The sequence below is a fragment of the Megalops cyprinoides genome, chromosome 1 (genome assembly GCF_013368585.1).
Source record: "Megalops cyprinoides isolate fMegCyp1 chromosome 1, fMegCyp1.pri, whole genome shotgun sequence".
In the NCBI taxonomy this organism is placed as follows: Eukaryota; Metazoa; Chordata; class Actinopteri; order Elopiformes; family Megalopidae; genus Megalops; species Megalops cyprinoides.
This window is the reverse complement of record NC_050583.1, coordinates 37679810-37696787: the sequence shown is the minus strand read 5'-3', so window position 1 is coordinate 37696787 and position 16978 is coordinate 37679810. Positions and strand designations below refer to the sequence as shown.

Genomic DNA, 16978 nt, shown 5'->3' with positions numbered 1-16978 from the left:
TTCCACTATATTCCATGTATTTCCATATACAGTATATTTCCCATGCATGAATTTCATTACTTTCACTACCTCGGTTTTGTAGTTTTGTAACACTGGAGTACAGTTACATCCCTCAAATGTAGACTTGTAGTCCCCACTAATATTTTCAATAGGAACAAAATTTTTAGAGTCTGACCTTATGATTAATACTGACACCAATCAGCTTAAAGAAGGCAATGGGTGAGCAATAGTAACAGCTAAAATTTAACAATGTTTCAACGACCACTGTACTAATTGTTGTCACGTTTTACATGGCACTTCGCCTGTCTCACAGCAGCAGAATGTTCAATAGAAGGGGATGCTATGATTCTTATTTATATATAGTAATGTACCTACTATTAATGTACAAACAGTAGTCACGTCTGGACTACCGCAACTCACTGCTTGCTGGCCTCCTGGTGTATGCTCTCTGACCGCTGCAGCCTCTTCAGAATGCAGCAGCCTGATTGACGTTCAGCCTCCCCAAGCAGACCCATGTGACACCTCTCTTTGAATCCCTCCACTGGCTACAGGTTGCAGCGAAGATCAGGTTTAAGACCTTGCTACTAACCTTTAAAGGACTTAATGGATCAGCCCCCCAATACATACAGGACATGATCAAGGCCTACAAGCCAGCAAGAATACTGCATTCTGCTACCATGGTTCACCTCTGTGTCCAAAAATATAAGGGCAGCATCCCTCAAACCCGCCTCTTCTCAGTACTGGCTCCACACTGGTGGAATGAGCTTCCTGCCGAGATTTGGAAAACAGACTTCCTGGGTGCCTTCAAGATAAAGCTGAAAACTCATCTTTTCACGCTTTATCTCGAGTCTACCTTCCTCTCTATCTATCTCTATCTATCCTATCCCTATTTTCAAAAAAACCGCTTTACACTAGTTTAGCACTTAACTTAGTATCTTACTGACATCCTGTAATACTTCACGATATCTACTCTTAGTACAGTGACACACTTACTTGGAAGTTGCTGTGGGTAAGAGCGCCTACAAAATGATGTAATGTAATGTACCTGATCTAGTTTCTCAATGTGGAAAGGTAAGATCACAGTGAAGCAATACCCCAAACAAACAGTGTGAAGGTATTCTCAAATGAAGGGCTTTTTATTTTTTGATTTATCATATCCATTTATCATATCCAGTCTGCTACATACTTCAGATTTGAATATGTCTTAAACTGACATGAAAAATATATGCAGATCAACGCTGCACAATAAATGTCCATAAACATATGGACAAATGCATGAATTCATTTTTGATGTGTAACAGATAGATCCTGTGATTGTTATGTCAGATCAAATGGTGTGCAATAATATAGGTAATGGCTGAACAAAAAAAGCTCCCGCAAGGTGAAAAAGTCAGCGCAATTTATTCAAGCATAAGGTTTCACAGCCTATGACAGAAGCAAACAACGCGCCAGCACGGGGCAACTGCTGAAGAACAGATTGATAATGAACTGGAATCCATAATCGCCCTCTTGTGGAAAACAATATATGACAATTGAGGATGAGTGCAGCAGACGTCCTTGGACCACTTAGGATGAGGTCATGACTGTAGTCAAGCGCAGTGCGCGTCTCAATCACACGATGCTATTTTCATGCGTTCGTCATAGATGCATAGACTTAGCTGTTACTTAATACATAAGACGTCATCAAAATCTGATGACTGATCAGCTGAGATTTAAAATTGTTTTGATAGTTATTAGCTGCCGGCATAGGTAGCGTACCTCCTCAAGCCATCACTGCCATCAAAATATAAACAACTCGCACTGTTTAGTTGTACCCCATTCTTTAGCGTACATCTGAAAACTTAAGTCACAAATTATCACCAGCAATAATAGCGATAACTCAGGAAGATAGTCATCAAAAACGTAACAAAGAAGAAACAGGTAAAGGAGTGGTGCTCTAAATCATCTTTTCGTTGACTCTTCGAAGAGATGCTGAGGCGCGCACAAGCGTGTACGTATGTGTGAGAGAGAGACTGAGAGAGAGAAAGAGAGAGAGAGAGAGAGAGAGAGAGAGAGAGAGAGAGAGAGAGAGCAGAAAACAAGAATCTCCAGTCGGGTTGGGGTGTCAGGGACACGAAAGGGGAGTGACTCGTATTCTTCGCAAAGCGCATGAGAGCAGTCTGGCTGTTATATGAGACACGGACTCAAGCAAGCCTAAACTCAATCTCACAGCGCGCCTCTCTGCTCTGCACTGCATGGTGGACTCGGCACTCTGAGCAGTACATCTACGCACAGACACGCGCACAGCAACAACCTGCCACGATCACTGACGTTTCAGAGAAGTCCCAAACTCCGCGACTCTAGTACACGGACTAAATTCTTGATGCTGAAGATTCGGTAAAACACCGGGACGAATCAGGAAGGGAAGACGGAGCGCACGAGGATAAAGCGACTAATATTATTTTATTTTAAAACCCTGGAATAAATTAAACGATACATACAACACATTTTTATCCCAATATATGAATAATTCGTTTATAAATTGTTATTCTTATTCATCAGCTATTTTTCAAAACGTGCAAAATCGTCAAAGTGTCAGGGACGCGGCATGGGTACCTTGATGCTGATAGTATTATTGGGAGTGGTGAGTATAACACGTTTCGTTTCATAATTTTTCTTAATTAGTATATTTTTGTTGGCTGCTCACAGATGGTTCACGATAAGTTACAGAGGGGAGTGATTTGTTGTGCATATGTGCGGCAGGGCAGGGAATGGCCGGTAAGCAGAGTTCGATCCATGATGGGAGTTTCTGTATCTGTTGCCCGTCTCTGGCTCCGTGTTGCAGTGTGTTGGTGCGGTACAATCTGAGTGTTGATCTTGGAATTTAGTTCCCACATTTTAGATCTCTTTCCGTTGAAACTTGCAAAACAGTATTTCGCAACACTAGGAAAAGGTTTGACAAGAAAGTGCCTACAGAAACAACACGTGAAACGATTTCAGTGACTGTATCCTCTCACTCGTTTAGTTTGGGCGCAATGCTGGGAGTGCAGAATTTAGACTTGAACGTATTTATGAATGTAATAATAATAATAATAATAATAATAGCAATAACAATAACAATAATAATAATAATAATAACATACGTTATATATTTCTTCACATTTGCTCAGTTGTTGCCATATCTTTCTAACACTTTTATAGAGGCAAAGGAAAAGCAATGGAAAGCCATATAGCAGCCGGCGTCATGAGTACTGCTTTGTTCGGTGATAAAACGATGAGCGCTAGAGAAACTTTCTGACTGGTTGGGTATCTCTGCACCAGGTAGTCAGCGATGTAAGTGGCCGTTTGCGTTTGCAGGTTGGCACTGACTGGGCGTATCAAAACTCAAGACGCACTTTGCATATAATTCCACTATTTATGAACGGCAATTATTTATATCTTGGTTATCCCAACCAGCTTACAAACCGCCAACACACCAGCAAGAAAGATCTGACTCCAGAGTCCCTTTCACTTGATTCTCAAAGCCGGGCAGCGTGGTTTAACCTTACTCTCCAACTAGGTGCTTGGGCGTGAACTGTCACCCCGTACTATACAAAACGTGGTGGGATCCTTGAGACATTATATCGACACTGGTCGCCGCAAATCCATATGTCTTTTTTCCAGAACATTTGGCTTTAATGTTTTGTGGCATTCTTAACATAAAAGGTGGACAAAAGCCTAAACCCGGACCGTATCATAAGAACTAATACGCAAACTGAGTTCGAGGATGAAAGCAGCACCCGCACCACGAATACAGTGACAAAACATCGAAACGCCTTAGGCCTATGGGACAGTAGTGAAAAGGGATGATTACGATTTACATGAAAATTACCGCTACACTACCCATTTTTCGTTCCCCTTCTTTCAACAACCAATAGTTAAATTCACGCATTATTAGACTGATCGGGTTTGAATGCGTGGCAAAACATGTATTTAGTGCTCAGATCAAAACCGTTTACAGTTAGAAGTTAAATATGGAAGGGTGTCATTACATAGAATCCTATGGCTTTGCGCGAGCTGTAAACAATGAAATCGAGGTCAGGTGTAAATGAAGTGTCTTGGTCTTTGATGGGTAAACGGAAGGGGCGAGGCGAACTGTTTAACTTGCACCGCATTATCAGAGAACTAGAGAATGTAGGGGTGGCTTTTTATCTCATTTGTATTAAAATTGCGCTATCAGTGGCCGAAATTGTCTAAGTCTTACTACGCTTTGTAGCAAAATATACTCTTTTCTTGAGTACGTCAAACATTAATTTTGCAAAGATTTAGAACAGCTATAATTACTGCGCCGGTGTAAAGTGGGCGTTTCTGGTGATGTGCTGAAGTTGGGCATAGCTGTGTAATTGACCGTGATAGATGGGTAATCTCACGCAGCAAGTTATTTCATTTTATGTCACACCCCGGTTGAGCTGAATATGAGTGAGTCATTTTGTAATTTGGGTAACGGTGTCATAATAAATTTTATTAACATTACCAATTTCTCTGTAAAACAGACAGCTTTGTGTGGGATTAGGCTACCTGACTACAGTCATACATAATAATGTTTTGCAGACACAAAAACATAAAAACCATGAAGGATATGAGGGAGCAATGAGATACCTATGCAAGTGCATTGATTGGTATTGAGAGTACTGAATGGAACACATCGGACTGGATGCAGAGTTTAGAAGGTATGTTTGTAAGATAGAGGGAGTTATTATGTGCCTGTATCTATGCAGATATTTGATGTGACTACAAAAGTTTGTTCAACAGGCAAACGTTTTAAAATGTTTTGCACCAGATCTGATGGGAGATGAAATCCATCGTTGGAGCATTTGGAGCCCTCTGATATAAGCTGCAGACTTTACGCCCTTTACATCTACCAAATGTTACCTATTGAACTCAGTTCCCTTTAGTTCACCGTGTTTTTCTGGATATGGCAAAAGAAATACTTATGAGTTGGAAGTACATTCATAAAATTTTTATCACTGATCATAAAGTGAAATGTATGTCTATACAAGTGCTGATCAGAGGCTTTGTAAGGCTGGTCAGGGGCTTTAAAGTAGTAACAATAAAACCTTTGATTCAGACCTCTGTTCTTTCTACTGTGGCTTTAAATTTCATGAAAGGTTACCTTGTTTAATTAGTGTTAACAGGATAGAGATCTCTGCATTGTCTTCAGTTCACTCTATTAATTCATATTTGATCATAATTGTTAACTCTATATCCTTTCCTGCATAGAAAATGACCACCCTTGAATTAAAAACTCATTCATAGAAACTGATTTAATGTCAGAGATAGCTCATTTTGAGTTATTAGAAACACAATTACACATCGAACTACACATCCTTGCCGGTTACTAATAATGTAGTTTAAATATATGTATATTATGTTTAAGCATTCAGGTGTTATAGGGCTAGGTCACTGAAACGCACACCTGATGTCTTGACTTTAAGCAGAAAATATGTTTGATTACATTTCCCACAATTTCACATGTAATTCTTAGTGATAATACTGCATATTTAATTAATTAATCTGGAGAATGCTACTATGAGATCATATGAGATAATATACTTTTCAAATTGGAAATGTCCAATTCTTTGCATCTGTAGTCCTTTAATGTCATTGAAAATGAAACTGATATGAATAAAATAAAAGTCCAAACGGTTTGTAAGTAAGATAAGTCCGTCTAGTATTGACTCATTTGGGTTCATTGTAGGTTTTATTAATGTGTACTTGTTAGAATTTTGTTTGTATAATTTTACAAGTATTGTAAGCGATGGAGGACTGTGCAATATCTGACACATCATGACATTTACCAGGCTTTCAATCAAAGTTATCATTGTGGCACTGCTGTTGTGGCGTCTGTAGAACAGAACTACTTTCTCATCCATCCAATCTATCCTCATCCAGGGTCAAACCTCTTACTGTCTACAATCATCAGTATGTAATACATGCACAATACAATCTATATGCAATACAACTATATACAGGGTGCACACTGAAAGGCTGTTGTTGGTCATTCAGATTTTGAAGGCTTGTTCTTATTCTCACAGTTAATTAGTGGAATGTGTTAAAATCCCTTACCCCAAGGTGAAGGAAGCACCCTTACACACTCACACACAGGGAGGGAGTGAAAGGAGTGTGCAGCGGAGACAGACTCCTCTTGTGACACGCTGCTAAACACAGAAAAAAGTAGTGTTTAAAATGTTCAGAGGGATGATTTCTGAAAGGCCTAACTAGTGACGACAAGCCAAGGGCAGGGAGTCAAATGTAGCCAAGTGAAGCCCACTCCAACAGTAACTCAGAAAGTCTACATATCGGTGGTAATCAGAGATCAGATCTTTGGGGGCCAGGGGCTTAAGGCTCAGGATAAAGCCACATGCTGTCTTCACTACCTTGTGATCAAACTTCACTCTTGGCTTTACTGCAGGGCTGACTGGCTTGGTAAAAAAAAGTAGCAAAGGGTGAAAATAGTCTTAGTTTCCCTTTCTTACTAATTTGTCCACATGAAACCTCAAGTGCTGTGTGGATGTTACACCCATACCTGAGGCTAAGAAACATCCAAAGATTAAAAGCACAGAGAGAAAAAAAAAAACAGTTTATACTTGTATATTCTTTGTTTTACATTTATGAATCCTGATTTCAGTGCTTAGGAAGTACTTTGACAATGTTTTCCTCATAGTATTTTTGAATGTATTCATGGGCAAAACTTTTATATTTTATCTGAGCATTTTATATGATTTTTAAATTTTATTTTATAAGATTTTTATACATTACAGCAGGCTTTCTCTCAGCAGTTTTCTTTATTTATTTCTTACGTATTCCTTCAGCATATTTGCTTCTGCCCATGATGTTGGCATATGCTTTGTGAAAACATGCCATGTCATGCCGCTGAATTGAATTGGATGGAGGGAGAGACTTTGTGAATGTAGTAATTTTCCCTTGCAGTTGGACTTTCAGCAGAGAGAGCAGAATTGCACCTGGGGATGAGAGTTTTTTGTCTCACAGCAGAACCTGCTGTCTTCCTGTATTTACAAGGCCATGTACAGATATTGACTGTCACCACAGAACATGGCATTGGCAAGTAGTGCACTGTAGGGGTAAGGGTGCTTGATAAATATATTGGAGGACAGACTGGATTTTTTTTTTACGGTCAACAATCACTGCTCCAAAATATTTTTAATGAAGAAAAATTTCAAGCTATCAGGTCTTTGTACGTCAGAACTGACAAAGACCTGGTTGGTGAAAATGTAGGTTTACTTTTGTTAATCTTTTGTTATTAAACTTTTCATAACAATGTGCGTGTATTCATATTTTTCACCATGCCAAACACCCATAAAAGTCTCAGCAGCTCAATTGGCAAGGTGCTTGTTTGGAGTGCAGGCAGTGTTCCCTAACCTGAGTTAAATCCTGGCCGTGTCATCAGTCAACAATGACTGGGAGCCCACAGTGGTGAAACAAATTGGTCTTGTTCTGCTGGGGATCTGGGTGGCAAGGTTTCCTTTCATAACTGCTATACTTACCAGTTACTGTATATGTATATTTATATATAGACATTGTTTTGTATGTACTGCTTGCATTTATGAATGGGCTTTTAAGTGCTTGGATATGCCAAGAATAATGCAAAGGGTACAGGAATTTATCCACTAGCTCTGAGTCAGGTATTTAAGTCATTTCACCCTGTTTTGTTTCTTGTTTGTTGAGCTCTATATAATTAATATATGATTAAGCATCATGCAAAGTACAAACTATGTTACTTTACAGTCAAAGTGCTCTCTGCTGTGTTAAGTTTTGTCAAATAAAAAGTACCTAGGTGAGTATGTTAACTATATAAGTACATTGAACACAAGGATAGGCATGTACATGACAGCTGTGTTGTCCAAAGTATTCCTCAACAGAATTCCAGTAGAAGCAAACATACTGCAAATGAGCAGCTATTCCCTTTGAAGTGCAGCCTCACATTTAGTCTACAAGCTGACCAACTATGAGCAATTCCCACTGCGGCAGAACCACAAAACAGCCAAAAATACTTGAAATCGGCAAACCGCCATTCATCAAATTTGAGTGCCCCCCCCCCCCCCCCCCAAGTCCTCATGGGCACATTCTAGGGATGCACAAACATGGAGTGGAACTCTGTAGACCTAGGAAGTGCATGTTGAAGGGGAGGTTACCTGCACCAGGGGCAATGCGAGGGGAATGCCGGGCATGTTAATTAGCAGTAGGGGAGCAGAACAGAGGTGCTGCCAGACTTTACCTGCCTGCTGACTCAAGGGGCCCTGGGGGGACAATCGCTGTCTCAGAGGCAGAGTCGCCCTTCTAGAAGCTGCATTCCAGGGAGCGGAGTCAAACCTAGCAAGGCTTGTTGCCATCACTGTTCCACCTGTCTTAGGAGTATTGGGAAACCTTTACCTGCAAGCGATGGCAGACTCCTGTGAACCCCTGTGAGCTAAATCATGCAAAGTTGTGATTTAAGAAGAGAGGGGGCAGTGCTGGGTGGGACAGCGTAGATGGAGAAAACCTAGTTCTCTCCGTAGGGGTCTGATGTCAATCCAGAGCAGTCAGGTAGGAAACCAAAAGTCAAAAACAGGAACAGAAAATGTGATTCCTTACAAAATGAAAATAGCAACTGCCAAGAACCCAGTTATAGCAAAGCACTGAATGATCTGAAATGTGATGGTATGGCTCAGTTTACAAACACACCTAACACGGCGCCATATCAGACCCCGAATGAGAAGCATCATGATGGGGCTGTTCCTGTTGTCGGTCTCGCCGCACAGGATAGAGCATCATCCAGCTCTCCTCTACTGGGGTAGTGGGAGGGCCTGGACTCATGAGGGCCAGGAGCAAGACAGACAGGTGTGGCTGTGTTCTCACATACATCCCCCATGTCTCGTAACAAAGGTCCCGATGTGAGTCTGTGGTAGTTCTTGTATCTGCCTTCTTTGTGTGAAAGCGCTGTCGGTTTTTGTGCGCTCTCATGCCTCTCTCTGTGTTTGTGGCAGGTGGGGGCGCAGGCAGCCAAACAAGTCTGTAAATCGGGACAGTACACGAAGAGCGGAGAGTGCTGCCTGCAGTGCCAGCCTGGCGAGGGCGTGGTGAAGAAGTGTGGTGCCACCCAGACCGTGTGTGCCCAATGTCTGGATAGTGAGTACTAGCTAATACCCCTTCCATCCTCTCAATTCGCTACACCCATACATTAAGGAAAAGGACTTTATGATCACTGATTACATGTACCATAAGGTAGTTTGAAGTACCTAGTGCTCGCCCAAAGACTGCAGTACATCTAACTCCATTGCTTTGCAAAGGCAAGTGATGGTTACATCATCAGACGCAAATGAAAATGTGATGAATTCATCAGCAGCTTCAGAGCAAACAAAAAAGCTAAAAGTGAAGTCAAGTCTGCTTCCTTAGTGTTCAATAAATGCAGAACCTTCAAATTAATGAGAATATCCACATGCCTCACTAATACTTGGTTAGTGGGTGTCAAAAAAGTGTGATGAAACCTGGTGACTCCTCCAAGTGGTTTTGTGTCTGATTGGTACCAGGTAAGGTTACTGGGGTCATTGATTGTTTTGACTTCACTCAATCTAAGGATTGAATTTTTTGCATGTTATCAGATACATCAAAAAACAAACTCCATGAATTTTAATATTATGTCTACCAAGATGCTTTCCTTCAAATAAGTATAACATTTTCTTCCAGGCATTTTCAGATGTAAGAACAATTATTCATGTGTTATTTACAGCAGGTATTCAAAGTTAGAATTACTATCTCTCTGCTCTCTGCTGCTGTCACATGTGCATAAATGGATACATACACAGGCACGCACGCACACACACACACACACACACACACACATACATACACACACGCACACACACACACACACACACGGTCAGCCCAGTCACCCTTTCAACATCTAATCATAATAACAACAAATAAACACCAGCTAATTGCAGCTAATTGCTTGTAATTGCAGAACACCTACAGTGCTTTTACAAAGTCTGCTTTTAAATGGGATGGGAATTTTACTTTATTCTGATGCTTGAATGTAAACCCAAGTGTTTCGGTTCAGCCAAAAGATAATATCAATCTAATTAGTACTAATACCAAAAGAGGACATAAGTTGTGAGGTCAACCCAGATTCCCAGTGAGAAAAATGTTATGAAAACATCAGATGAATCTCTGACAAAATGTTTCATCTTGGGGTCTCCTTTTATGCTCACAGTTTCTTGTCAGTGTGAGGAATTTTTAAAATGTATTTATGTCTTTTTTAATCTTTATTTTACCAGGAATGATCCCACTGAAATAAAAAACTAGTTCTTGCCAAGATAGCAGTAAGGTACTTACAATGGACAAGTACAGTGAACAATTGTCATATTAAATAAATAAATAAATAAATACATCTGAATAAGAAAAAAGGAATCAAAGGGGTGTAATAATAATTATGAAATTATTGTTACTTAAGTGGCTACTAAGGATACAGTGAGCTTAATAACCACCAATGTGGTCAGCTAGACAAAATCATGATGAAAGCTAAAAGAAAGAAAGACAATAAATGGGTCTCATCAATTTGCAACTAAATTGTAAACCACCTCCTACACTGAAGCAATTTCTCCACTTCCTCTTGGAGTGGACTGGCAGTCTCTGTTTATATGTGCCATATAATTTGAGAACAAAAGACCAATCAAAGTTACCAGAGACAGGCATTATATCATGTGTTGAGGCATACTATATCAGTACTTTTCATATCATAAACCTATTATCAAGTCAATCCAGTTCAAGTGCTCATCATACCATAAACATATTAAAACATTTCCAGTTTATTACAAGGTTTAGTGTGGGATCATGTTTTAAATGGGCCTGTCTGTTCAGGAGATTTAGTGAGAGAATTCACTGAGATGAGTGCATTTGAGAGTCCAAAAAATTCCAAGAGTTGGGCGTTCCTTTGTACAGTGAAAGTAAAATGCAGACTGAAGCACTTCAGAAGCCTAAGCACTTGAGTGATTCACACACATAAAAGGCTGCTGATAGAAACCGCTCCCCTATCAATCTTGTCACAGTGCTAATCGAGAGGGAGCAGGGTCCTTTCACAACCATGAAAGACTACGCTCACACAGTTAGAATAGAAGGCCACAGAGACTGAAATGAAAACACAATGAAAATGACGGTTGTCAGTTGACATATATGCTCAAGAGCCTTGAGCAAGGACAAATAATGTGGTAGATTTCAACAGGTAAGATCAGCCACCTTTGGAATAACTGCATGCAAGCTGAATTCTTAAGGCTCGTGGATGCTATGGCCAGGGACTTTCTATCAGTGCTGAAGCCATGCCTTTGAGTATTCGAGCTTTGTCTCTCTGTGAGCCAGTGGGGCTATTTTTGATTTGAAATAAGCCCATTACTAGAGTGGGCTCACTGCAGGGTGAATGGGAAACCTGAGAATGTCCAAAAGCAGTTATGCACAATGCCAAAGATGTTGCTTAGTTTTCTCTATAATGGGATTGGCTGCTGCCTCTTGGATGTCTGCCAAAACAACGTCTGTCGAACACTTACAGACTGTCATAGCCAATAGCATTGCTTTTATTCCCTGTAGAGTTTATGTGAGACTTGCCATGCATAGATTTGTTGGATAATGGCAGAGAGTATATGATTGCAAAATGCATATAAATGTAGTGAGAGGAATTCTGGGATATGATTACTGGTAATTTTACCATATACACTGACAACCAGGAACACTAAAGGATTGCATGAACACTGCTGGTAGTAATGGCTAGCTGTAATGGATGAAATTTGAAATTAAGAGTTCTTTCACAGTGGAAAGTTTCTACATGTGCATTTTCTCTTCATACAAATCCAGTTCTTCATGTCCATGCTGATTCAGTGAATATTGTGTTGAATTTACTAAAGTCAAATTTAAGCACAGTCCTCATAATTTTGGGACAGTTTAAACGTATTTAAAAAGTACTAATTGATGTTTCCTTTTGGTCACAATACATGGTCATACAAAAAGACAGACAGACATTCAGACAGATAGGATTTGCATTGTACCTTTGGAAATCTGGCCCTACAGAGAAATGTGTTGCAGTAATACAAAACCACAATAGGTCACAATTACAATTTTTTTGACCTACATCTTGAACCAACACAACATATAACATGTAAATAAATATTTATTTTTCAATGTCACATTTGAGATTTTGTTCAATGTTTAATTTTGACACCTAGGTACAAATATTTACTCTAGGATTAAGATTTAATTTATTTATTTAGGTAACACTTTTCTGAAATGGTATGTCATAGTGCCTACATAATAATGTCACAAGACAAAAAACAAGTCATAGCATGTCATGCCAGCTCATGTATGTTGACAAAATATTGGTGGTATCAGTTACGAATCTGTCATAAAAGCTGAAATAGGAAAATGTAATGTCACCATGTCATAAAAGCTTTTGCCAGTTAGCTCGTCATTCCAAATTGCTACTTCCTGATGTTACCTGTCACAACAGGTCATCTTATGTTACTATTGTCACAACATCATATATAATATCATATCATAGGTCATAAGAAAGATGCTTTGATAGAACTGTCTTAGTGATTTTTCAGTTGACATTTTTGACAATTCACATGTTATGACAACACAATTTATATCTTTACTGTTAACACCTTGGTGTATTCCTAAAACAGCTCCATTAATAAGACCTTAGCCATTGTGGCACAAGCATAACTTTTACATACAGCAGACCTAAATGTTCATATACTTATATTAATGTTGTATAAAATGTTATGTAAAATTATTTTTAGGTCATTTTTCAAGTTGACATATTATTGACATTATTGTTGATATATTATTGACATTGTAGACATTATTGTCTGCCACATTACAAACATCATAAAAAATAATAAAAATAATTCTCTAGTAATACCACAACATTGGCAGAATGAAATATTTCACCCAGCAATACTGAGTATATAAATGACAAAGTTATCTACAAATGCTATCACACCAAATAACACTGGAAATACTTCCATAGTGATCCATAAAATGATTAATGTGAGCAGATTTCTAGAGACAAAATCAATTCAGCTTTAAGCTAAACAATGTCATAATCTAAAAACCTGACATCATTTTGTCCATCCCTGTGTCCCTGCATTGAGTTGGTGGTATATCCACATTAGACATTTTCTACACGTGTACTACAAGAAGTGATTACTTTGGATTTTGGCCATTTGGCTAGATTTACAGTGAACTCCAAACATAGTCACAGCAAACCTATTTGCATACTGGAGCCCTCACATCACGTAGTAGAAGAGATAATGATCTGGAAGTACTGTGTCATAAGAGGCAGCAAGGGTTGGGGGTTCTGGCCCAATGATTTATCCATTCTAAATTCCAGCTCAGTCCCCAGCTGATGGGCAGGATCCTGCTGATCCTTGATTGAAATGGTCCGTCTCAAGTGTCGATGGGATTCAGAAAAGCTTCTGGGGCTGTTGCGAAATGAATGTGGTTCCCGGTTTTACACACATTCACATAACCAGCTGACCTCCCCCATTTTTGGGAATGTTGTGTTAACCTCCCTCTGGATTCTCTGGGCTAGTAGAGAGGGGATGCGGGGACATTTACGAGCTAAGTGAAAATAAAATAGAATTACACGTGAACAGATAACAAACCGATGATAGGAGATAACCAGACATCCCCATTTTTAGCCAAAAGGGGGATGTCAGTATTCTAATTTAGACACAGTCAGAGAATTATTTGATTTATGAAGACATCGGGGAGGTGGGACTCACAGTGGTGCCGCGCCTCTTAGTCTGCTTCCATCCCCATGTCTGGATGATTGTGGTGAAGAGCCTGGTCCCCCGCCAGACATCCACCACTGCAAATCCCACAGCTGCACTTGGTCTATCTGGCTATGCTGAGCCTCCAGGGCTGTCACTGTACCAGAGCAGCTTTAACATGAACCAGGGAACTTCAGACTGATACTGAGAGAGGAACCAATGCTGCAGGTGGCTTCAGATGTTAAGACTGTCACTGGCCACAAGTTCATCATTTCCCTTAATTTTTCATTCTGCTGTAAAAATGTCAGCGTTCAAATGCTTTGTGTCATAGCTCTCCAGCTATACTTGTCAAGGCTGCAAGACAAAACATTCAGTTATACACAGTCACACACACAGTCAAAATTTGGTTTAGAGCTTATAATGTTTACAAGGGGACCAATATCTGTTCGTGAAAAACATATCTTGTTTTCATTTGTTTTTCTGAATGTACATCATACAGGAGAATGATTCATAGAATGGGGCAGTTGGGTCTGAGAGTCATGACGCTGTGCTTCCTCTGTTGCAGCTCGCCCAAACACCTTACCTTTCAAACTCCTTTGCTCCACGAACTTTGTGCCTTTGCCCAATCGAAAGGGATACTGATACAGAGTCAGTGTTTAAAGGTAGTGTGTATGGCTTTTTGCAAGCTTAACTACAACATTCCAGACATAATTTTCTATCACACTACATGCACAAACATTTCCTGTCACACTTTAGGTGCATAGATATCTTGAATGGGAACTATATCAGACTGTTTGGGGCCATTGATCCAGGAGTAGATGGTATTGGTTCTTCTTCAGTTTTTCAGTTCATTGTAACCTCCATGTGGTGTAATGTGGTCAATGTTACTCATTCTGAGAGTGTAGCTTCTGGATAAAGATACTAACATACATACATACACACATACATACATATACATACAGGCGGGTGACAAATTAAAGGAAAACCCCGAATAAATGAGTGGAGAAACATAACGAATGCAGATGCTTCCACACAGGTGTACTGCATGGTACAATTAAGCAGTTAACGTCCAATCATGCTCTGTGGCATGTACAAAAATGCTCAGCAGGCCCAGTTGGTCTCAATTTTGGATCAAGATGGCAAGAGGAAAAGATCTAAGTGACTTTGAAAGAGGGTTCATTGTTGGGACATGGATGGCAGGAGCTTCAGTCACAAAGACTGCTCAATTGGCTAGTGTTTCAATAGGAACAGTGACTAAAGTGACATCTGCATTTAGATCTATGAGAAAGACATCAGTAAATAGGGTCAGAAATTGTGGTCGACAGCTCACATTCGATGACCGTGATGCTAATGCATTAGAGCCATATGTAAGGAAAAACAGAAGAGCAACTCTTGACTGAGAATGTCAATGCAGGACGTGATCAGACTGTGTCAGCAAGAAGAGTATGAAAATGATCTGAATCATATGCTATGGCCTTCGCAGTCACCAGATCTCAACCCAATTGAACACCTATGGGAGATTTTGGACCGACGTGTTAGACAGCGCTCTCTACCACCATCATCAAAACACCAAATGAGGGAATATCTTTTGGAAGAATGGTGTTCCATCCCTCCAGTAGAGTTCCAGAGACTTGTAGAATCTATGCCAAGGTGCATTGAAGCTGTTCTGGCGGTTCATGGTCTCCCAGAGTACTAAGACACTTTATGTTGGTTTTTCCTTTAATTTATTACCCGTCTGTAGATAAATTACCAGTCAAAAATTATGCTTAAATGCTTGAAATCTTTTTCTTAGACAAATATAAATAGTGAAGTTGATACCTATGTACAACTTTTTTTTTTACCAAAATTTTATTTCAAAACTTATTTTCTAGCTATTTTGAAGAATCTAAAATATAAGTTGTAAGTACAGTTTAGTTTTGATTTGTTTTATATACATCTGAGTTAAGGACATCTAAATTTCCTGACAAAACTATAACAGATTTCAAGTGACACAGTCAATGGAATTGACTTTTTTTTAAAAAACAATCTCCATTGCAAACTCTCATTGCAAACCCTGTAACCAGCTCTTTCTCTCCAGGATTTTTATAAAAATATTTAAAATATTTTGTCTCAAATATTTACCATCTTTATCCAGTATTTTCAATGTCAATGAAAAGATTTAAAATGGTGCCTCCATAAAGACAAATCAAAAAGCCCTCAGGGCAGAACTGGAAGAGAGAGATCAGGAGTTCAGATACAGACACACACAGACTAATCCTCTGGGTCTGTGGTGACTGCAGCGGAAGCCAATCACCTGACCTTGCATTAAACTGAACCACTGAGGAAACATTATCAAGGGCTCATATAATTACCACCAGAACACTCTTGTGGTTAATAATAATTATAATAATTTCCTTGGCAGATGATCTAAATTTGTGAGCCTCACAGGAGCACTCAGGCATTGCACAAAGAAGGAATGAGTAAAAAAAAAAAAAAAAAAAGACAACAGAGATTTTCAAAGGTCTTGAGATTCTATTATGAAACCAAATCTAGTATAGGCAAGTTGTGTGAGTTTACATACAGAGTGAACAAAACTAGGCTAAAATATGGAGAGAACTACCCTTCCCTGTCTTGCACACTGAAGGTGCTGAAGCTTATACCACTGGCTGAATGTAGAGGCAGGCAGAAAACCAACATGTGCAATTTGTCTGTGCTGACTGGTCTTTGAACAACACGCGCAAAATATTCCATCCATGTTACAAGCTGTGCTTGCACTTTTTCAGCAGAGGGCCCTGAGTAAGAAAAGCTTCCACATGTCTCATCCAGCCCCTAGTGGGTCAGATTCCATCTGATCCAAAGCACATTTTAAACTGAATCCAGAACTGCTGTGTCAGAGTGCCAGCAGGGCTGGGTCCAGCTGCATTACAAACACACAGGCACTGATTTTGGTTGAATCAATAACTCAGCAGCCAGGAGCTCCTGGGTAGACGTGTAGCAAAAGAATGACATCCAAAAAAAAAACCCCAGTGAGACAGGCTCCATCCAGCAGGAAAGCATGGGTGACTTGGAAACTGATGGAAAATTAATTAAGGCATTTTGAAAAGTTAATGGAATGGAGAGATAAGCCAACTGTAGCAGCAAAGGGGAATGAAGCAGATAAGAAAATAAGAAGTTTTAATGACAAAAACAGGCCATTTAGCCCAGCTAGGTTCATTATTCTG

General features: G+C 39.7%; 1 protein-coding gene across 1 annotated transcript in view; it reads left to right on the top strand.

The window, feature by feature from the left end:
• Positions 1-2460: 2460 nt before the first annotated feature.
• The window catches only part of LOC118782242 (tumor necrosis factor receptor superfamily member 16-like), a 34925-nt gene continuing 20407 nt past the window's right edge, over positions 2461-16978 (top strand). Inside the window, exons 1-2 of the mRNA XM_036535550.1 lie at positions 2461-2623; positions 9003-9144. Of these exons, the coding sequence (XP_036391443.1) occupies positions 2588-2623; positions 9003-9144 (178 nt within the window). The 5' untranslated portion in view covers positions 2461-2587. The remainder of the gene's footprint in view (positions 2624-9002; positions 9145-16978) is intronic.